The following is a 22,516-nucleotide window of genomic DNA, read 5'->3' as shown; positions in this document are numbered from 1 at the left end:
AGAAAATTAGCTTGCTTCTGAGAGTCATGATATTTCTCTTGGAGCTTTAGAAGCATTCAGTGATACCTGTTCCTGGTTGAAGTATCTAGTGTTACAACATTTTACTGGTGAGAGATTTCCAAACAGAAAAGGGATATAAGTAGACCTGGGGCTGTTGTCTGTTTGCAGATAGCCAGGCTCCATTTCAATTAATAGCAGTGTGAGCAGCAGTACTGATTACAGGGCTGGGGTTTTTTTAAGTGTCAGGGACTTGCTGGCTCTTTAGCAGAGCTTCCTAGAGAAATAATGTTCCTAAGAAAGAATAGAAGAACGGCTTGCGAAGCGGATCTAGTAAACCAAGTTGGAGCAGTTATTTAATTTACTTACAATTACTGAATCTGGAACTGAAGCTGGCTTTTCCAGCCCATACCCACTTCACAAATCATCATGAAGAATACTGAAGTGGAAGAAAACTCAGCAGAATATATTTCTGCATAGTTTAAGGTTTGGTCATTACCATGTCCAGGACTCAGCCCATACCTAGCTGGTAGGGCTGAACAGAAAGCCTATGCCTACACTGGCTTATGTACTGTCATGCTGCGTGTTAGTCATAAACAATTTTTTAGTGCTCCAGTGCACTGTGAATCAAAATTCAGGTGAAATCTCAGTCAGATTTCCTTTTGGTTTCAACCGGAGAACCAACCAGTTAGTGCTTATAATGGAGGCTGTCCCTTTTATTTAAAAAAAAAAAAAAGTTTTAAATATCTAATGTTGAGTTTCAGTATCAGTCAAAACATGATCCTTTTCAGTAGCTTGAGGCATCTTTTAATGCAGTTTTAATGCAGTTTCCAGATCCTGGGCCAGATTTTCTTGAGTTCATAGAGACAACAGATACAAGGGATGTAGCTGGGCTGATGTGGCCATCACTCTAGATGCGGGGCATCTGCTGTTTCAGAAAGGAAAAGATCCAGTGCTGTCTCAAGCTTTCCCCAGGGATCTTCAAGGAATTCTCCTGGGACAAAGCAAATTTATATCTCTCCTCTCTGAGCTATGCTGATAGGCTCTGGCTGCCTCCTCTGCTGAATTCCCTTGAACACGGTGTTGTGAGCTTACTGCAGCTGCATTCCTAGGAGAACACTTTGGCTGGTGAGGAAACATAAGTCTAAAGGGGCACCTAAAAAGCTCCTCAGATGTTTTATTCATATTGAACTTGCTTTTCAAATTTTGCAAACATCTGTAACTGCAGCTGAGCTCAGCTGGGTGCTCTGCTCTTCAGAGATTCATTCGCAGTCTTGGTTAAAAAACGATGTACATCTGTACTGGGTTGTTTTCATGGCAGTGTAGCTACTGTTCTGTTTAAGAAAATGCAGACACAATACCTAGAGACCACTAATGCACTGACAGATGTACCTCACTTGGTTAATCTACATAACTGGGGTTTTTTTCTCTTCTAACAGGTGGGGAATACTTTGCAGTCACCTACTCTGCACTTCTTGATGCAAAAGAAGTGTGGGATGGCAGGGTCTTGATACTGCCCGCACAGCTAACTTTCAAGAGTTCATCACAGGTATTTCCTTTACAATTTTATTTTGTTCTTCACAGTTTTTGTGAAAACAGAAATTAGAATGCGTCGCCAAGGTGATACTTGTTTACCTAAGCAATGAGGCCTGCATGTAATGAAATTAAGTTCTTAGGCTCTCTGATAGTTTACCGTGAATTTATAAATACATGAGTTATCCTTTATAGCTTAGGAAGTCGTAGACTTCCTTAAAGAGGTAGAGTATGTTTGTATGTTGTCCTGTTGCTTTTCTACTTTTTGTATTTCTCTCCAGTTTAGTCTGAGAGAGATTGAAAGTTTTGTCATATTTTTATCAGAAAAGAATTTATTTTAACCAAAAAACAAGTTGAAGCAAAGGAAAACCTCCTTGCTTGTAAGGAGGACACTTTTTCAGTGTGTGAGTTGTAGAGACTTTTCAGAGAAGCTGACGAATCTCTATCCTTGCTGATTTTTGAGACCTCAGTTCCGAGTTCTCAAACTCCGAGACAGCTGGTCTGATGCTCGGGTCAGCCTGTGTTTGAATAGGAGGCAGGACAAGTGGTTTCTTCCAAAGTAAAATTTTCCAATTCTTAAAAATATGGCTTGATGCTTTTTTTGTGGTTTTCATCATTGCATGTACCTAGAACCTGCAGATGTATTTTCATTTCAACCGTTGTATCTTCTCTGCTTTAGAGGATAAAACATTCCATGTTCATGAGGGTGGTACTAGAGTGGAGGAGAGCGAGACTTCACAAACCAGGGAGTTACAAGAGTAGAGACGTGTGCACTGCCTGTGGCTCCTGTTCCGTGCATTTTCAGTCAACCCAGCCTTTATAGGCATAGAAAGATGTGATTCTGTGAGCACCATAGTACGCCTCTGTGTGATTAGCAGAGGAGTGTATCCCACAGAGCAGCTGCTTCCGTGTCTGTTAGCGTTATCCTAAGTACACTGCATTTTCCTATCCGATTTATTTCAGCTTTAAGCTTAATAAGAAATATAGCTTATCTTCTAAACAGAGGCTTTTCTAGGGACTCTGGGCTGTTTGCCAGTGGATTCTGCTCTTTTTTTTTTAATGCACGTAATACTTTTATATCTCTCTCAGAATAAAACACATCTCGTATCACTGACAACATCGTTCACCATCACTGAAGAAACAAAGACCAAGGTAAATTCTATGATTTCCTATTATGGTTTCTAAGAGGCCAAATAAACCTTCAAAATTACATCAATTGCAGCAAACAGCATTATTCTTCTAGGTAATTTTTATTAAAGAACTCCCCACTGCATCCATCAGTTTCATTGCTAAAGTAATGAGTAATCTCTTCACCAAACTTGTTTTTCTGCCCCAACCGCTTATTACCTTGACAAGCTGCTATGTTGCAGGGGGTATTTTTTAAGGAGCTGTGGCTTGGTTGGCAAGAATGCTCTGATTATTTGTGTTCAGGCAGAAGAAAATTGTTTGGTTTACCCTGGAACATTTTTTCCATGATTGTATCATTTGAAATTTAAAGTTCATGTGGATGGGGCTTGCGTGATGAGGTCCTGAGAGCTAGACTGCTCATTCCGTCCATGGACCTGTCACATGAGTTCCTCTCTGCCTTTAAAATCAGTAGTCTATTTGGAGATTTGGCACAGGGACCTCTTGTTCCAGTATTCTCTTTTGCTGGGGAGCTTCTGCCCTCTGAGCTTCTATTAGTATAAGTATAATTGTAAGTATTAGTATAGTAAGTCCAGACTTGGCTTTCTCATAATTGAAGGTCAAGTGTTCACTCTGTTAAAATGAAAGCCAGAATTAAACATGATATGAAGTAAAACTATACATAAGCTAGAGAACTTACTGTTCTAGTAAGTTTTAAAAGGATTGGACATTTGCATAGCTATGAATTATGCTTGGAATTACCATAAAGATATTTTTTGGAAAGTCTTATTCTTAAAGGTGTAAGCCATGCAGTAGTTGACTGGGTTAGAAAAATAGCTTCATGAATGGTTTTCTGTAGAGTTCTGTGTGAACTGATCTACAGCAGCTGGTGATATCTAAGCTAAGATTGTAAGCTACATTGATCTCAGCTATTACTATACTTAAAACCTTTATAGTGTGGGGTTTTCCAACTTGAACTTGACATTTAGACCTCAACAAGTTCTTGGGGACTATTTCATAGTTAGGTAAAATTGGCTCAGCTGCATCTGAACTTACTAAATCAACAGGTTTTGTAATTAAAATGTGTGGTAAAGGTGTGTGGAGAATACTGTTAATTTTTGAAAAGTAAAGCTTAGAAATTACAGAACACATCATGTTTCACATGCAGAGTGTTTGCCTTTGGACTGTGGCCAAGCATAAGGCACTTCAGAATTAAATCAGTTTGTGCAAGGAAATTATGATTAGCTGAAAAAGGTGTGATGTATTGTATTTCATCCATACCTTCACCTGTCATAAATGCTCTCAATCTCAGATTTTATTTACTAAAAATCATTATTTAAACATGTTCATAGGTGTGGTAAAGCTAACACGCATGTGTGACTAAGTGGGTAATAAATGTTGACTTTGGAGGCAGAAAAGAGAAGAATTCATGGTGTAGACATGGCAGTGCCATGCTAAGTTGGGCTGTCAGCTTTTGCTTGGTTTGCTTGCACACTTGGCTACTGCTGTGGTTCTTTAAAGTTTCACAAACCCTGCAGATTTTCTCTTCTTTGCCACTGGAAGAAAGTGCTTGGTTGCTCGTGACAAGGTAATTTTGCGGGTTATGAAAAAAATATGAGTGTTGCTCATGTGAGTGTCCATGCCAGATGTCTTCCCTCAGCGCTTCAGGGGCTGTGAGTATTGTGTGCCTACGCCCTTAGCTGGGTGGTTTTGATGCTGAATGGGAAGCTGTAGTGAAAAGGACAAAAGGAAGTTTCCCATCTAAGCATGTTGCATGGCACAGATGATATTACTTTGATCTGACTTTTACCAGGCTTGCTTCTGTCAGCATCCTTCAAATCAGAGGAAGTGCAGCAGTTCTTGAAAGAAACTTGGGCCTGTAATGCCGCTTCCAAGTTTGGGGATGGCTTAAGAAGTTAGCTCCGGATATGGGTTTTGAGCCTCATTGGTGTGTCAGTGGTTTGAAGGTTGGCCTGCAGTACCAGCACTGGTCCTGTGCTGCGATTTGTGCAGAGGCTCTTCTGGCACCTGCCCACACCATCCACAGTGACGCTTTTAGATGTTATTAGGTGCCTGCTGTGTCCTGCTTGCGGGTACAGCCCCCCAGTGACATTGACTTTCTTTCCAGAGCCCATTTTCTTTAAGTGTCAAAGTACATATAATTTCCTTTCCTCTATTTTCCTCTATTGGAGCTTAACCTCTAACAGATCTGCCTGCCCTGGTGCAGGCTGACTGTCCCACCACAGGTCTTGCTTTTTACTTCACTTAGAAAGTACAGGTAATTCCCTAGGCATTTTTTCTCTGTCAATAGTTAACAAGCTTCATTTCAGCTTCACTGAACCCATATCCTCACTAGGTTCCTGCTTTCCCCAGAAGCCTAGAGAGATCCCTAAATTGCACAGACTGCTTGGAGGTTAGATAAGTGTGAGTTCAAACAAAATGATAAAGTGGTTCCAAAGCAGCATTTTTTCTTCCTAAGTATTATGTACAGCATCTCCTGTTTATCGAAAGTGGTTGGACCGCAGGCAAAACCTTGCTGTGGCAGAGCTCAAGAACCTTTCTGTGATTCCCTCTTGGCCACCTAGTGCAACTGGAGAAGCTGTGAACAACAGATTGTCTTCAGAGGAATTGTATTTTTTCCAAGTCCCACACAGATGTTTGTTAGCTTGGTGGCTGTTCAAGGGCTAAACCCTTTTGATCTGTGAAGAGGCTAAACACTGGATTAGGAAGGGGAGTTACTTAATATTTACAGAAACATCCTTCAAAAAATTAAAAGATGAAGATATTTTGATACAAAGTGATGCAGCTTTAGTTGAGCTCATGGCAAGGAACTGGGGGGCAGTGCTGAGTGAGAGGAGGTACTGATGCTGATATAGGTGTGCTGGGTGTCCTCAGCTGTGGCACAGAGGAGTGTAATAGGAGCAGTTGGCCAAAGCTACATCAAGAAAAAACCTTCAGACAATGTGTTAGTATTTACACATGGAACTGGGAAATTTTTATGCTACTTCTCGTTTTCTTTCTTGTTTCCATTTAAAACTTAAAGGTATTGAAAGGTATTAAAAGGAATTCAGCACATGGCCGGCTTACTCAGGTTAGTACTTAGCCCCAGAACATTTTAGTGAACCTCAAAGTTCTTCAAGGTTTACTTGTTTTAGACTAAGCACATTAAAAATAACCGAAACAAAAAGCCAAGCCAGTCATGCCTCTGTCAGTCAGAGCAATTGTTGATTCTGCATGTGCAATGCTGTGAAGTAAACCTTGGATCTTCTTGGAACTCTCAAATGCCAAATAATAGCCTTTATTACTGTCTTGATGATGCCCTTGATACTGACATCATCACCTAATTCAACTGAAATTATTTTGTAATCAGTGAGTGCTGAGCATCTCCAGCAGCTTTGAGGAGATGAACTTGTGACAACTAAGCCTGACGTGAAGCAGTTCCTTTCAGTTAGATATGACAGATTCTTAGTGTATAAAAACATATGAGAGAGAGAAAAACTAGGCAGTAAAAGCATAAAGTTCTAGTGTGAAATTGGAATAAATCCTTTTCAAATTGTGAACCATGTTTGATTATTGCTTCCTATGCAGAATTACTGTTGACTGTGTGATTTCTGCTCTCAGCTTTCTGCTCCAAGAGATGACCAAGCCCAGCCTGCAAGCAACATGTTAATTATTTACACGTTCTAACCTCACCAGAGTGATTAGTTTATGCTGAAATATTATACTAATAGCTGTGCTATGGTTTTCATCCAAAGATCTCAAAGAACTAAACAAACACTGAATTAACTACTGCTACATAGAGCATGAAGTAAAAATTAATTTTTAATGCAATTCAAAGATTAAATTAAGAACTAAAAGGAAAAGCCTACCAAGTTGTTAGCTGGCTTGCTGTTCTAGTGCTCCTGCTATTCTTTTCTGACTCTGGCTCATGCAGAAACTGCAAGGGTGTGCACACACTGGATGGTTTTGTTTCAACTGTCAGTTAGGTATTTATTCTGAGCTCATACTGGTGCTTTTTCTTCATGGTGATTACTCAGTTTTATTAAGTCAAAAAATGGCTATTAAATAAAGGTAGCTAACACTAGACCACTTTTTCAGAGCAACAGCAAATGCCGTCAGTTTCAGTAAGACTTAAGAAGAGTTTGGCAACAGTGGAAAACCAGCGGTTAACTACAGGACACCTGAAAGTCACAGCACCTAAAATTCAGTCTGTGGGAGTTCTGTTGCTTGGAGTTACACAGGAATTCAGACTAGGTGAACATAACAAACCATGATGACTCGAAAACCTGGGGAAAATAGACACTTGTTTGAAAATGTTAATACAAATACAACAATTCTAACTGAATGCTGAGAAACCCTGAAGTTGTGTGAAGCCATTTAAAAATAATTCACTACATCGCTTAGAGCTATAATCTTCGAGTGTGGTCTTTATATGTATATTCAAAATGTAATTTTAATAACATGGTCTTTTAATTTCAGGTTTCGTACAGCCATGCCATCCATGCTTCAGGGTTCTTCATCGCTTTTTTTGTTTCACTTGTACTGACATGTGCTGTCTTTTTCATCGTTTACCGAACCCAAATATTCAAATGGACTTTCCATGGTAAAAACCAGGTAAATCATACTGTTTGTAATGGTATTCTGTTTAAACTTTTCATTGATCATATCTGATGATGTAATTTGCTAACTAATACAGATAGTCTAAAGACTTTTTGAAGATAAATGAAAGGCCAGCAAGTGATGGATCTGATTTGCAGATAGTGCAATCTCTACAACCTCTTATGTTTAGCACAGTCGGATTTAGAGGGAGTGTAAGAATGATAATCTGATCAAAAGAACTGCTGTCAGTACCTGGATGTTAGCTTCAGACTGGAGGGAGATTACCCTTTGGCTGTAAGTTTCCTTTCATATTTTTCTCTTCCTCCTCTCTTCTTCATCCCTCAAAGTGAGAAGCAGGATGTCTGTGGGTTATAAGCAGTTGGTCCACTTACCTTGAGCACAGCAGACTTGTTCCAAATTGTATTTCTGGTTATTAGGAATAGGGATTTGAATTTAGGTTCTTTGGATGTGTGTTAATCTCATGGAGTGATTGAGCAAAACTGTTGGGTTTGGGGATGAAGCATTTTCAGTTCTCTTTATCCAAGCTGTGACAGTTTGTAGAAAGTATTTCAGTACATACTGGGACAGAGAGAGAAAATAAAAGTCTAATAAATATTCATTAAGTTGACCCAAGTTCCAGCCCATGCTCCTATTAATTGCTTATGTATTTATGTAAAGTGGAGCAATTTCACTAGGAGGGGGCTAGAGACCTCAGTCAGAATATCACAGTGGATCCATCAACAACTTTTACCTTTTAGGTCTGAAAAAATATTCCTTTAAATGAAAAGGCCGTGCCTTGTTTCTTCTTACAGAAAAAGCTGTGACAATGAATCATGGAAAAGGTTCAGTTTTGTCCTAGAATCAAGTATTTGTAGTGGGGGTTTTGTGTGGTAATTTTATTAGCCCTCAGTCTCAGGGGAGTTTCTAAACTGCAAACTGAGTCACTTCCATCATTCACAGGATTAATTTACCATATTGTTCACCTCATAATGCTGTAATCTTGCTTTATGTAATTTGTCTAAGTATAAAAAAAAAAATGCCCTAGAAAGTTTATAATGGAAGATTACCTCCTAGAAGGCTTTCACAAGCCTACTGTAGTCACTGTAGAGTTCTGTCTTCTCCATTCATTTCTTCATTCTTACTCCAGATCAGTTATATACAAAAACTTCAGCCTGAAACAACTAATATATTTGATTTCAGATATATATCTGAATTGCACTATCTCTTTATACTCTCTCCAGCTTTACAGTTTGATGATAAATAGGAACCTTCTCACCCAGAGTTACTGCAGTAAAATTTGATCAGATGTTCAGTGTAAATCGTTAATTTTTATTTTTTAGGAGATGCAGCATGAATTCATCCAGAATCACAAACTGGAGCATTCTCAGTTTAATTCAGGTGATCTGTTTAGTGAAGATATAATTATGAATGACCAAATCATTGATATTCTGTCCCTTGAAGAACCTGGGAACATGCTTCAGGCTTTGGAAGAGTAAGAATTTACTGCTATTACTTCACATTTATCATTAACCAAACCTTTGAATATATTTTGAGTATCTCCCCTTTCATTTTTTTATGCATAAAAACTTAGGGTTTTGTCTGTATTAAATAGCCATCAGTGGGAACTGAAAATCATCGTATTTCATATTGCTTCCCCTGTAGAGGTGACAGTTCCATCTAGGTCCTAGACATGCAAATTTTCCAATCCAGATTAACATCTAGGTTTGCCTCTTTGTGGTTCACTAAGGGAAACTTTTCTGTGTACAAGAAAATGTTGGAAGGGTGCATTCTGCTATTGTTGAAAATATTCTGCTTTGAAAAGGCTGGCTTTTGTCCTAAAAAAGAGAGCCCCTGCTGGGTGCCAGTATATCTGTTCAGCAGCATATTCGGGTAACACCTGGATCAGAGTCCAAGGAATAACAGTTCATAAAGCTGCCAGAAAGAAACCACATAGCTGCAATCAGAGTGATCACTGGGTAAAGCAAAGAAACTCTCCTGATGTTGTTGAAAGGCCAGTCAGGGCTGTTTGACAGAAACATGCTGCTGTTAAAGGTCATCTGTTCTTCAGCTGAATTTGATTAAAAGGTCTGATGTGAGGACAGAGAGGATTTTGTTTGTTTGGTCTCACCATTAGCTTCTGGCAAGTCAAGTTACAGGCAGTATTATACAACAATAAATTCAGTAGAAGCTGAAAAGAAAAAGTTATAGGAACCATGGAATTAATCTTTCTTGAAGAGTAATATCAGCATTATAATTATTTAATAATTGGGATACTTACCTCTGTAAACTGCACATTGGACCTTGCTTTTATAACTATGTAGCAGCTCAGGCTTTGAGATTTATCCTGAAAATCATTGTGTGAATATGAATAAGAGGATCAAATATTTTTTAAACTCACTTTAGTATTAATTTATTTTAGGGATAGCAAATGTCTAGCTAGTTCAAGGGAAAAAAAAAATCTACAAAAAGCTGGACTTTTCAGATACATTATGGTTTGCAAAGGTAAATATTCTTGCAAACCTTTGAATTGGATTATTTTTAGAACTGGATTATTTCCAAACCCAGAAAACAGGATTCATTTGTTAGTTTGAGTATGCATCTGGGGGCTAAATATTTTTAATATTCTCATGCAGTTAGCACAAGTATCTCGTTTGCTTCTGCTTCTTTCCTCATGAAATCTCATAGAAACCTCATGAAACCTCATGGTTTCTATTTCCTCTACTTCTAAGCAGGTAGAGCATTGCAGTGAATAAAGTAGAAGCCCATCAGCAGTCAGTAACCTTCTTCATCTTCGGAGTTATCTTTTCCTTCTTCCAGGATGAGGATAGTAGATGGACCACAAAGGTATCCAGACTTACAGTGGTTCCTGCTGTGAAGGTGATTGAAATAGTGATTATTAGACATTATTCTGAAGGGCTCAAATCAGTCTCTACCTGTTAGCAATGGGTGCTTCCCAACCGCTATTTAGATTATCCCAATTCTTCACATTTCTTGTAGTTTTAAACTGGACCTTCTGATTCACTTACTGCTAGGTAGAACACAGATATGGTTACCATGTTTTTTTCTATTTTTTCTCTCTTTTTATTGGTGCTTATTGATTATGTGTTTTCATTTACTACAAACGTGTTTCTCTCCTCTCTTACTGGTGGTGCAGTTTGACTGTGTGAGGATCTCTGCAATGTGAACTTTTTCCCTGAGTTCCCCTTTTTATTCGGAGATGAAAAAGAGCACTTCTAGGGTGTGATTATTCTCATCCCAAAGTAGACTTCCAAAAATTGCTCATATGGCTGCTGTGCCCACTGACCCTAAAGCCTGGAGCCTGCGCTGATTGGCACGGCTGTAGGGGTATGGAGGTGGGTGAGACAAATCCCATTCTTGTAGGCTGGTTGGTCAAAAAGGTGACGGCATTACTTTAATGCTTGTAGATACATGCAGTGTTGTTTCTGCTTTCTTCAGTAGCTGTAATACACCCCTTGTTTTATTCCTCATTGTTAACACTTTGATATTTAGCTTAAGACACTTCCTTATTTTGTAATGTTGGTTCCTTATTCATTCTCCAAGTTAGGACAAAGCAGTACTGATCTATATTCCTTGAAGGTTTCATTTTAGTCTTGTACTTCATAAACTATTGTACATTATCCTGGGTTTTAGCTGATTCCAAAGACAAAGATAAAATACTGTACTGCTGCTTTAGGAGCGTCTATGAGTGATCTAGGCTGAAACCAGAATGGAATAATTCTTTTAACTGAATTACCTGCTTTAAGGATATTGATTTGTAAAACATAATGGGAAAAAGAAAGATGGTGCATTTGTAATTTATTAATGGGTAATTGCAGTCAATTCAAATGGATTGTGTGCTTGAATGAAATGTTGTAATTTTGCTAATTGTGGACACAATCAGTTTTTCAACAATGTTGCATTTTGTTTTCTTGCATTTAGTTTCACCCAGCAGAATAGTTGGGTTTTCTGTAAGGAGCTGAGGAATGAGGTTTGTATTGTCTCGCAGGAGTGGCAGTTATACTGAGGATGAGAACCAGGCTTGTATTTTGAGCACAATTTTTTCATGTCATATGTATACCAATATGAATTCTAGCATCATAATCCTGGTTCTTATTATTTGGGGAGGCAAAAGTATAGGGGCTTTTGTTAGAGAGCTTTTGATACTTCAGTATTTTCAACAAACATCTCGCTTGTGTACTAGTTTGATAATTCCTTCTGCATGTATTGGTGCAGCTGTGTGTCATTTTCTGTACATGGCATACATATAAGCTTGCAAACATAATATATTCTTTTTAAATTGCACTATGATAGTAAACATGGTTGGGATCATTCTGGTGCTTTGTTCTTTGGTGCAGACACAAATGAGAAAATTACTCAGAAAAGTATGAGCCACAGGATTTTTTTGTCCTCTTCACAACATAAAGCTATGTTAATAGTTAATGTCTTTTACAAAGTGACAGTGCCAAATTGTTTAGCAAATACAGTAGGAGCATGTGTTCAATATTTATGGACGGGGACATCTTTGTAGTGTAGGCAGTTTGCAATGTCAGGACGATTGGCTAGAGAACAAAACATACTTTTAATATTTCATAAGGAAGCTTCTTAGTTACTCATTTTGTGAGTTTAGTCTTAATAAATCATATCTTTGATGTATATTATGCAGCAAAATAGCTTGGTTTTTATTCTCAGTAGGTTCCTTAATGTGTACATTCCTGAATGGTGGCCCATTGGCAATGAATGCTAATGAGGAGAAGCTGTATGATTTGAATTTTGACGTGCACCCTAGAAGATGATGTTCCAAAGTGTTGTGGGTCCCTTTTTTTATATGTCTAGAACAAACTATGAACGGAGCTGAGCAGCTGGGGTTTGTGTCCAATGTGATGAAGTCTGATCATGCTCATAGTCTCTGTAGATACAGATATGTTAAAGGCAACTTAATTTTCTTAAACAGCTTTCCACTACAACTTTTCTTTTTCATCTTCATTTTTTATACAGGTATGCTTCCTTGAGTTTGTCAAAGCTCTAGCTGAACTTGAAACTGCTTGCTGATACACAGTACATACTGCCAATTATATTAGGAAATCACTGAGTAATATGTATGCATCACAGCTGATTTATAGTAGAGGGCATTGAGGCCAATGTACTAGAGAACAGGATCAAACTGTCTCCAGAGAGCCTTGACAGAAAAGTCAAAAACAATTTACTGCCATATTAGAAGGTCACTTTTTACTTCTAAATGTAAATTTCTTCCTCTACATCTCAATTTAATTTTCTAAGAGCAAATGTGTTGGAGTTTTTTTTAACCCCGAATACAGATTAGAAGTAAGAATAAAAGATCACATTGTCATAGCAGCTAGACTTGACTAGTCCTACATAGAAAATGGTGAGAAATGATGACATCGTTAGTACAAAAAAACAGTTGAGGTGATAGATTTCTTAACTTCTAAAAAGTGCAATCAAAATTGTAGAGTTTTTGAAGGGAGGGTATATTCATTGCTCTGTTCTCGTGCAGTGTATACAATGCAGAAATTCAGTCATCACATGGATATAACAATAAGATGCAATGAATAAACGTAGAGTAAAACCAAACCCTACATTTGTAGGCCTGTATTACAAATGCTCTTATAAGAATTATACATGGCAAGTGGATAAACTGCATTTTTTTCGTCCAAAAATAGCATGTTTCTTTGATGTTGACAAGGTGAAGAGATCTTGTTCAGAATTATATGAGTCATTTTTGCTGTCCACCCAGAACAATTTATCTCATTTAGAAAACAGTCAGCTTTTGAGAGTAGTGCTGTTATTGGTGCTTTGCTCCATACCAGTTTGAAAGATTGATAGGTCCTGCCATTTCTGTCATCTGAATACTCACCCTGTCTGAACAGATCAGAAGAAACTGAGTAGATCACAGTGAAGTTGGAAGCTCCCCAGGCATTAATGCATGATGCATATAGCCATAATATTTATTTATGCTTTTGTTACTATCCAGGCTGAAGTTGGTGCCTTTAAGAACAATGGTAAAATGTGTCATGACTTCACTGGAAGCAGGACTGGAGTAATTCTTACCTCTTTTTGCATACTGGTTTTTCAGTAAAATACCATTTTCTGATCTGTGTTGCAACAGCTCTGTTGTAGCTACCTGTGGCTTTTAAATTGGTTTGCTGAAGACCACTGATTTATCAGGTTTCATACTTTCTGCAAGCAAAGCAGAGATTCTCCGTCTCTTAAAAGCAGGATTTTTCAAATGCTTTTTAAACAGATTAATTTAAGAATTGAGATACCTTTACTACCTTCATGTTATGTTTACTATCTTTATGTTATGCACAGAGTTTAATGAATTTGATGTGAAACTGCTGATAAATCTAGTGCATAGACTTCTGGCAGGTTTTTGTGAGTCATATTTTTTTCTGAAGAGTTACTGATCTCTCAGCTCAATTGTTTTCCAATTTGGGGATTTTTCTCTTTTTTGGCTTTTTTATATCGTAAGAATCCTGTTTCTGGTTTTGTCAGCATTCTGACTTTTTCTGGAAAGCTGAAATTAACCTGTGACTCATCCATGTGTAAGCTTCCTTAGGTAATTGTCATTTACCTTTCTTAGCAATTTTATTTACTGACAAGATGTCCTGTATTACGTGTAGGCTCATGGTGGAGTTACCCTGAGTTTATGCTTAGCTGTATAAGCATCACAGGACAGATGGATGAACTCCCCCGGTGTATTTTGTGTATATTGCCCAGAACGTCTTCACATCTCCTCTAACACAGGGAGGCTGCGCCCAGCCTGATAGTGGGCAGAGATGAGGGAAAGGCAATGCACCCTGCTCCAGCTCAGGAGGGCTGAAGGATTGTGTTTTTGGCAGTCAGTGGCCATTCAGACCTCATGGCATTACGTCTGCTTCTACTTTAGCACAGCTTGTTTCCTGCAAAAGTTTGCATCTGGTTGTGGTGCAACCTCTGTAAATCCCTGCCCTGAAGTGTTCGCAGTCTCTATTGTCACTGGACCCAGTGGGAGAGGATGGAAAGTGGAGGAGGGAAAAAAGGAGGGAGAGGCTGAAGGGAGGAAGCCACAGCACTGCACACATGGTCCACATTGTCGTGGTACTTTAAACCAAACCAAATCCAACCCAACCAAAACCAAAAACAATCAAAAAAACTAAACCAACAAAACCAACACAACCCAAAAAAAACGGGGGAAAAAACCCCAAACACAAAACCCAGAACACAGCCCAGCTTACTGATCCTGTATTACTAATCCCTCAATAAATGGATGAATTGAGCAACAAACCACACCTGCAGCTGAAGACCCTTGGTGCCCATTGTACTTTCATTGCTTACTGTAACTCCCTGCCTGACCCTCTCACCATCTTCACTTCTCTAAAGTATGACAAGGCAACATGGACCATAACACTTGTTTCCTCACTGCAGCTGTCCCATTGCCACTGTGCCCATGGGTGCAGGAGATGTGCTGCCTTGGCTCAGGTGGTAGCAGTGGGTGCCACTGGGCCAGGGGTGGTTGTGAGTTTGTCCTCTCTCTGTGTTCCTCTCTGCAGCAGGAGCTGGTGCAGCTGCTGTGCCAGGGTGCTGTCAGTCACTGCTGCAGTGGGGCATCCGGGACACCGGAGAGAAACCATCCACAAATGACCCTAAATTACCTGCTTTTTGGGTGCATTGTGTATCATGAAGGGATGCTTTGGCAGAAACTGCTGCCACAGGGTTCCAGTCTCCTCTGGGTGCAGTTGTAATATGTATGCTAGTGATTGGCTACCATTTGAAGTTTAGAGCTGAGTCTTCTGAATGACAGGTTTTTCTGTTTTGGTGAGGAAATGTCACCGAAGGGGAGTTTGTTTGATGTTTCTCTCCTCTTTAAACTTCACAGAGTTATTTCACAGTAGTTTATTATCTTTACGAACTTTGTTTGTGTCTCTATGTCTGAAAGCCATTAGTTCATTTTAGGATTGTTAAATTCAGGAGCTGTTAATTTTCCTGTTCAAAAATTCCTTCTGCAAGCCTCTAATTTGAATGGTAGAACTTAAAGACACAATTATTTGTAGTTCACGAGAGGTTTCCTTTTTTGTGGTGTATTTTATTTTTCTAATTAACTACAGCTGTTTCTTTCCTGACCCTAGCTGCTTTCCTGTATTCTTTTATTAGGTCTCTGAAGGACATAAGGTGCTCAGGCTTTCTCTCTGCTTCTCTGTTTTTTGCATCTGGGATTCTCCCCTCCCAGATCTTCTCTGGCAGATCTGTAAATCCTCTTCAAGTGAGTGAAATATCTTTACTGTTGCTGTTTGCATTTTCATTTTCTAGGTGTCTGTTCATCTTTCCTCTCCCCATACTTTCGTACCACATACCTTCTGTGCTGTCCTCAGCCTTTCTCTGTATGCTTTGCCCAACAGAAGCTTTCATCTTTTTCATCAATAGGTTGCCATCTGCTGCCTGTACTTCATTGGCTTTTATGTTTCTATCACGCCAAATTTGCTCAGGGAGAGATGCAAGACCTTCTAAACATGAATTGCTGTAACAAGCAGAGTACAGAGCATTTAAAGCAATTTACTAAATCTACCTCAGTTTGAGGAGGCACAGTGTCAGGTTAGGATTTTTTTTCCCCCAGGTGTCACAAAACATTGCACATTTAATCTGGATGATTGTAAGCATTGTTCTTCTGGTGAACTTATGTCTGAAAGCATTTGGTTTATTATATGTCCGTGATTACTGTTTTGTACTGACTGCTGGTGTCCAAGGCTCCAAGACTGTATTGATGCAGCTTGTTAAGGCTGCCCTCAACCTCTTATTTGGAGTAAGAACTTGAAGCGAGGTTCCTGGTGGATGTGATAAGCTTGTCTCACACCACTGGCTGCTGTGTGGAGGAGGCAGAGCAGAAGCAGAGCACATCATGTGGAAGGTAGATTTATAAGCTCAACCTTTCTTCAGCTGCCTCTGAGAAAAAGAAACGGTCTGACTGCTGTCTTCCAGGTTGTGACTTGGGAGAGCTGTGGCTTATAATTACTTTTTCTCTCTGCTACTACCCTTGGATTGGTGGAACAGTTCACATGCTGCTTCTGCCTCATTGCTTTCTCCACAGCTGTGCTGTCAGGAAAATTGAGGGTGGGATTTGCAGATTAAATACACTTCAGATTTTAACAGCCTCATCACTCACTTGCTGACACATCAGCATCAGGTGAACTACACCTATTGCTCCTCCTGTATTTGGCATCATGATCTTGGGGAGTGGAATTAATTGGGTACTGTATTTCTCTCTGTGGGTGAGAAAGAGCATGACAGTCTTGCTCAAAATGAAATCAGGTCTAGTCTGTAATGACTTGCAGTAAATAGGAAGATGCTGTGGGAAGACTGAGGGAAAGATAACAATTGGAAATGTTGTGATGGTGTTTGGTTTTGGCTTTCATTCTTGGGATCACTACTGAAGAAGACTGGAAAAGTAACAAGTAAGGGGGTGGGTGAGGAATGGCTTAATCTCTTTTTCAAAGCATGCTGAAAAATATTCTGTATGTGTGATAAGAAATAAATGTTGTGTTACAAGCTATGTATCAACATGGTGGAGCTGGAGACAGGAGAAAGAGGAGGAATTCAGCCTTTTACACCTCGGTAAGAAAGGATTTGTAGTTGCTGTGACCACCATCAATCAGTGCATGCATGAAGAACAGAAAAATAATGACTAAGGAACTTGTTATTCTAGCAAACAAAGAGAGCTGGAAGTTGAAACTAATCAAATTCAAGCTGAGGATAAGGTGACCATTTTTAGGTGTTAAAGGAATTACCAAGTGGAACAATTAATTAAAGCGTTGTTTAGTTCTCTAATAGAGATGCTTGAAAACCAAGATGAGCCGTTTCTCGCAAAAGATACACTTCAATTAAATCAGTTACTAGACTTGAAGCAGGAATTTAAATAGAAAAACAAATCCAGGGGCTTGGATTTTGCAGGCTACTAATGAACTGGTGAATCTATGAAAGGGAGCCTGCTACTGCTGCCTGACAGTCGTTAGGGGAATGTTACAGCATAAAACTCCCTTTTCCAGATCCCTGTTTTTATTTAAGTGCATTTGCGCAGAACTGAAACACTTTTTTGAAGTTAGTTGTAACAAGTAAACAGCTTAGTACTGGCTGGCTATGCCAGCAAAAGGCCTAGGACTTCTGTAAACAAAAAGACTTAAAAGAAAATACACATCTGCGTTGCCCATTTGAAGTGGTTGTGGTGCTGTTTCAGCATCCTGTTCCCTTGATCCTGCCATAATCACTTGTCTTATGTGGCTGCCCCTCTGTCCAGGAGCAAGAAGGACTCTCCCCAGGCAGAGATCAGCGCTCTGGGGGACTTGGCCATGAATACAGTTGAAGGCCACCCAAGAAGGCTGTGTACATGCAGGTGCACAGAGGAGCTGGAGTGTTTTGTTGTCTTGGGATGTTACAGAAAATAATAGTTCTTACAAGATCTTCATACTGCTGTGAAGAATGCTGTAGGCACACAATGTTTCAACCACAGGGATCTGGCCTCATGCAGCAGCGATTCCTGCATCTGTATGGGAGGAAGAGGCAGGGGAAATGAAGGAGGATTTGCAGCTACAGCCAGACAGCCCTTTGGCAGATCCTGAAGATGAGTGTGGTCATTGCTAGTGCATTGTGGAGGTCTCGACAGACTGCAACAGAAAAATCTCTCTGCCTCTTTGTGCTAGATTATCATACCTGAAGCTAATGGCTCCTAGATACTTCAGGTATTTGAGTCAGTGTAAGAAAACAGGTTAATTCCATCCTGTTGATTTCTAAATGGAGACAATACATCTCTTGTGTTTGACCAAGAGACAGTGATGATAATATGTCACTGATTTACTTAAACTGTATTTGCTTATATGAGGAGAGTTTGTTTGATCAGAAGGTGAAGAGTTTATAGATTTGCATGCTTCTAGAGAAACCATTCTGAATGTAGTATCATTCTACTACCTTGCAAATCTTGCCAAGATCTTTTCTATGGATTTTAAATTTATTCTAAGAATTGACTATTAACAAAACAAACCAATAATTTAGCCTAACTGAAAAAAGAATGGATTAAAGCTCTTAAAAGTGTACTTTGTAGGACACAAATTAATTCTTGTATACTTAATTCACACAGAAGCATACAGTGCTGTGTGTTCATGTAAATTGACATGCCAGGGTAAAATCCACCTAGTTCTCCAGTCCTGAATTGAGTGCAGAATAGGCAAAGCTATAGAATTTACAGTAGTTACATTGTATATGAAGTGAGAATACTTATGGTTACAATTTAATTAATCTAAAGATAAATGAGAATGTATTCATATGTAACATGACATTTATTGCATTTTGTAAAAAAAACTTGTATTTCTTTCTGGGTTTAATCTCTTTTCTAGAACTCTATTAATGTTAATGAGAGAAAGAGATCAACTATTTTAATTTATTTGTATCAGCACATAATCAAAATGCTCTCCCCTCTGCTCAGCAGGCAAGGGAATACACCAGTGCAGAACACAAAACAGTGATGCGTCAATGTAGATGGGTCAGTGAGTGTAGAACTATTTTACATAGCCAGTGAAATCTGTAGTCTATTCAGATACTTGCTTCATCTGCTTCCCAACAGGGGTGTGTTGGGTTTTTGTTTGGTTTGGTTTGGTTTCTTTCTGGGAGGTTTTTATTTGCTTTTTGCTGAGGGAATGTTTTGAATTTAAAGAAAACAGAAATGCAAGAATGGGCATATTTCCTTAAAGTTGCTGTAGTAGAAGCTGGCTCACCGTGCTTTTTACTGGATGATTACCATCATGATTAGTAAGCTCATATGCTGTGATTGATATTCCTGCAGTTCTCTGACTGTCATTCGGTTACCCAGTATTGAATGAACCTAGATATTCTCATTTTCCTATAGAAATTTCCTATAATCTGCAATTTCAAACAGTTCTGATTGCCTTTCTACAGCTTGGAGGTTGCCAGCCTGACACGGGCAGATGCTGACCTAGAGGCCTATCGAATGCAGATATGTAAAGAAATGATTGCTATAATGATGAAGAACATGGTCTTAAGTCACAGCCTCTTTCCTCATGTGGAGAAGAAGATGAGTTCAATTTTCAAAAAGCAGTTTCTTGCAATGGAGAAGGAGATCCGAGAGGAATATGAAAGGAAGATGGTGGCTTTAACAGCTGAATGTAATCTGGAAACTAGGAAGAAAATGGAGGCTCAGTGCCAGAAAGCAAGAGCTGCAAATGAAGAGGCTGAGGAATTAATGAAGAAAATGAATGAAAAGGTGAACCTGGTATAAAATCAAGATGTTTTGCATGGTACAGAGTTTTACATAGATGGTTTCTCTTTTAGGCTAGAATGGCTGAGTTGTCCTCTTCTAAGAGAAAAGAGGAAAGCTGTACAATTTAAATGTATTCAACCATTCAGATGGCATAATTAGGGTAGCTGTTGTTAAGAAGCTCTTTTTTACTTAACCAGAAAATGAATTTATCTCCAGAGAATCTGTGACACCTGAAAACAAAAGATTGTAATTACCATGATCTTTTTATAGTCACTTGAACCCTTGCAAAGTGGTGTATTTTTATTTACTGTATTTTACTGCAGCAGTTCCTAAGAACTCCAGCCAGACACTGCATAAAGTATTCTGCACATTCAGAGCAGAACTCTCTGCATCATAAACCTTACAATCTAGGTAAAAAGCCTCCAATATTTATATTCTTATTTTGAAGAAAATGAGAATGTAAGTGCAACCAAAGGCTGATTTTCTTCAAACTGAATGAAGGCTAGCAAAACCATTTGTATTTTAGGCAGAGCAGGGAGTGGACTTCTGTTGGAAATAGCCTCTGGATAATAGTGAGATAAATAATTTAAGGCAGAGAATGATTCTTTGCAAGATTAGAGTCTCCCTTTAAGTAAAAGTTTAGTGCTTATATGTGTCACTTGCATTCAAAGATTCTGTCTGAAGGGGTAAGTATCATTACCCAGAATTATAGGTAGTCACTAGCTGGATATAGAGCCATGTGGATAAGTGGGTATGTGAGTATAATTCCTTAGATCAGTATATTGCTTACTTGTCTGTGCTCTCTTTGCAGGCAGTACTTAGATTTTTGGCCTTCTGTCTTGGTTTGGTTTCTTTTAAAAAGCATTTTTATTTGCATATCATATCTATAATTGTTAAGACTTTTATGGCAATTTATGATAACAGCTTTGACAAAAGAACTTTTTGCTGAGCATGACCCATCAAATGTACTGTAGTATGTTGAAGCTCTCAGGAAGTGCTTTAACTCATCAGGCTGTTGCGTGGAGAAAGTTGATGGGACAAGGCTAGTGAGCCAGTTGAATTTCTTTGACATCTCCATGTGAATTGTAACTTGTGACTCTAGGGAGCTTTTAAGTGCCTGTAGGATATGAACATCCTGAACTACAGATGCTAGAAAGTCAAGAGGAGAAAGCAAGGAAGGGATACTCATGGACATCTTTTTAAGGATGAGGTAAACTGTATTCTGCAGAAGTCTTTTTCCTTCTGTTGGTTATAGAAGGAGCTTAGACTAGATGTCTGACACCTTGCTGAGATTATAGAATCCTGGAATGGTTTGGGTTGGAAGGGACATTAAAAATCATCAAGTTCCAATCCCTCTGCCATGACCAGCTTGCTGAAAGCTTCATCCAGCCTGGCTTTGAACACTTCCCAATAAATTCTGTCTTTGCAGAGAGGAGTCTGAGTGAAACTCAGTATGTGAACCCACACCAAATAATCTCTCAGCAAAGTGGCTTTTGTTTTGCACAAAATGTATAGGTATTGGTTCAGTGCAATTAATATTGGAAATTCTGAATGGTAGAAATTGAAGAATTGAGGCCAATCCAATACTTCTGATCCATTTATCATATACTTTTGTCTTGCTGTTCACTTTCCTGTCTGTGAAAGGACCTGGGTTTGTACTTGCCAGGGAACCTGGTCCAAAAGGACATAGCAGAGCGCTAGGCTTGGCCCACACTTGTGCTCCTGGCAGGGGATGCACTGACATCCAAGAGATGGCAGTGAGAAACAGCTGGAGCAATAACCTCCTCCGCTCCTCAGCCAAAGCACGGAGTGTATATTCCAGGCCTTTTTGATTAGTTATTTGCTGTCTCCAGTTGGGAATGAGGGGTGAGGTGCAGAGGAGATTTGTCCCCGGATAAATAGTATGAAATTTAGAACAAGACATACATAACTACCATTAGGTAGCTCTGCTGGCATAAGCATCATTCTTTGCTCTGTGGAACATGTATGTTTTGATTCTATAGTGAGTTTATGCCAGCTGAGATTAAAACTATGAATATGTAAGCCTTACTGGAGAATTACAAGAAAGTATTGCAAAGAAACTTCTGAATTATTTGCCATTTAATTATATTCCATTGTTGTAACTCTAAAATGATGCTCTTGGATTAATCTGTAGAAACCAATAGATAAAGTAGGTCACCGATAGGAAGAACTTTTAGAAACTTGTCATTGCTTTTATTTTCTGTGTATTGTTTTTAAAATACATGCTTATTCTTACGTCATTGTTCTGACTTATTTGAGTCTATTTGATTTTCATAGGATTTCAGGATTGATGAAATCTAAGAATTTATTTAATGTATATGGTCTTTGTGGTGAATTTCATGCTGTTCTGTATAATTTACTTTAAATAATGCTTCTAAATTCTAAAAATACTTCATTATGCCTTGCAGCTGTTATCTGGGTTAGAGATTGACAACTGTACAACCTCTGTCATTCCAAACAGATGAAAACCAGGGAAAGCGTACACTGATTTAGTATTAGCATTCATTTAAGCCTGAAATTACGGTAATCAGGGTATGCGTAAAATATGTATTAGCTGGTAGCACTGATAATTTAATATATGTTGAATACTGAAAATCACTTTGTATCTATTTATTTCTGTCTTCTCTGCAGCCTGCTGTGGAATACAGAAGTCTTCTGGATAGACTTCATGCACTGGAGCTGGACCACCTGAAAAGGTTCCTTCTGGTAAAGCAGGAGGAATATTTTGCGAAGGCTTATAGAGAGCTGGCTGTTACCCAGAGAAAGGAGCTCCATAATATCTTTTTTACACAGATAACAAATGCTACTCTCAAGGGAGAGCTGAAGTTGGAAACAGCTAAAACATTAGTGGAAGGTTACTCTACAATACAGGTAATAGGATGAGAACTCCATTCCTAACCTAATGACAGAATATAAACCCACAGTAACTCTTGTGAAGTGTTTCAGGAAATATATTTCAGGGTGAATTTTATCACTTTTATAACT

At 38.8% G+C, this 22,516-nt stretch overlaps 1 protein-coding gene across 1 annotated transcript in view; it reads left to right on the top strand.

Annotated features, from left to right (window-relative positions):
* EVC2 (Ellis van Creveld syndrome 2) overlaps positions 1–22,516 on the top strand; it is a gene marked incomplete at its 3' end in the record, with an annotated part of 47,868 nt that overhangs the window by 5,739 nt on the left and 19,613 nt on the right. Inside the window, exons 4-9 of the mRNA XM_010022149.1 lie at positions 1,437–1,546; positions 2,620–2,682; positions 7,135–7,269; positions 8,595–8,746; positions 19,189–19,513; positions 22,163–22,402. Coding sequence (XP_010020451.1) covers positions 1,437–1,546; positions 2,620–2,682; positions 7,135–7,269; positions 8,595–8,746; positions 19,189–19,513; positions 22,163–22,402 — 1,025 coding nt within the window. The remainder of the gene's footprint in view (positions 1–1,436; positions 1,547–2,619; positions 2,683–7,134; positions 7,270–8,594; positions 8,747–19,188; positions 19,514–22,162; positions 22,403–22,516) is intronic.

This window comes from Nestor notabilis, unplaced genomic scaffold (assembly GCF_000696875.1).
Source record: "Nestor notabilis isolate BGI_N333 unplaced genomic scaffold, ASM69687v1 scaffold2109, whole genome shotgun sequence".
Taxonomy (NCBI): Eukaryota; Metazoa; Chordata; class Aves; order Psittaciformes; family Psittacidae; genus Nestor; species Nestor notabilis.
Note: the sequence above shows the minus strand (reverse complement) of the source record. Positions and strands in the feature narration are given on the sequence as shown.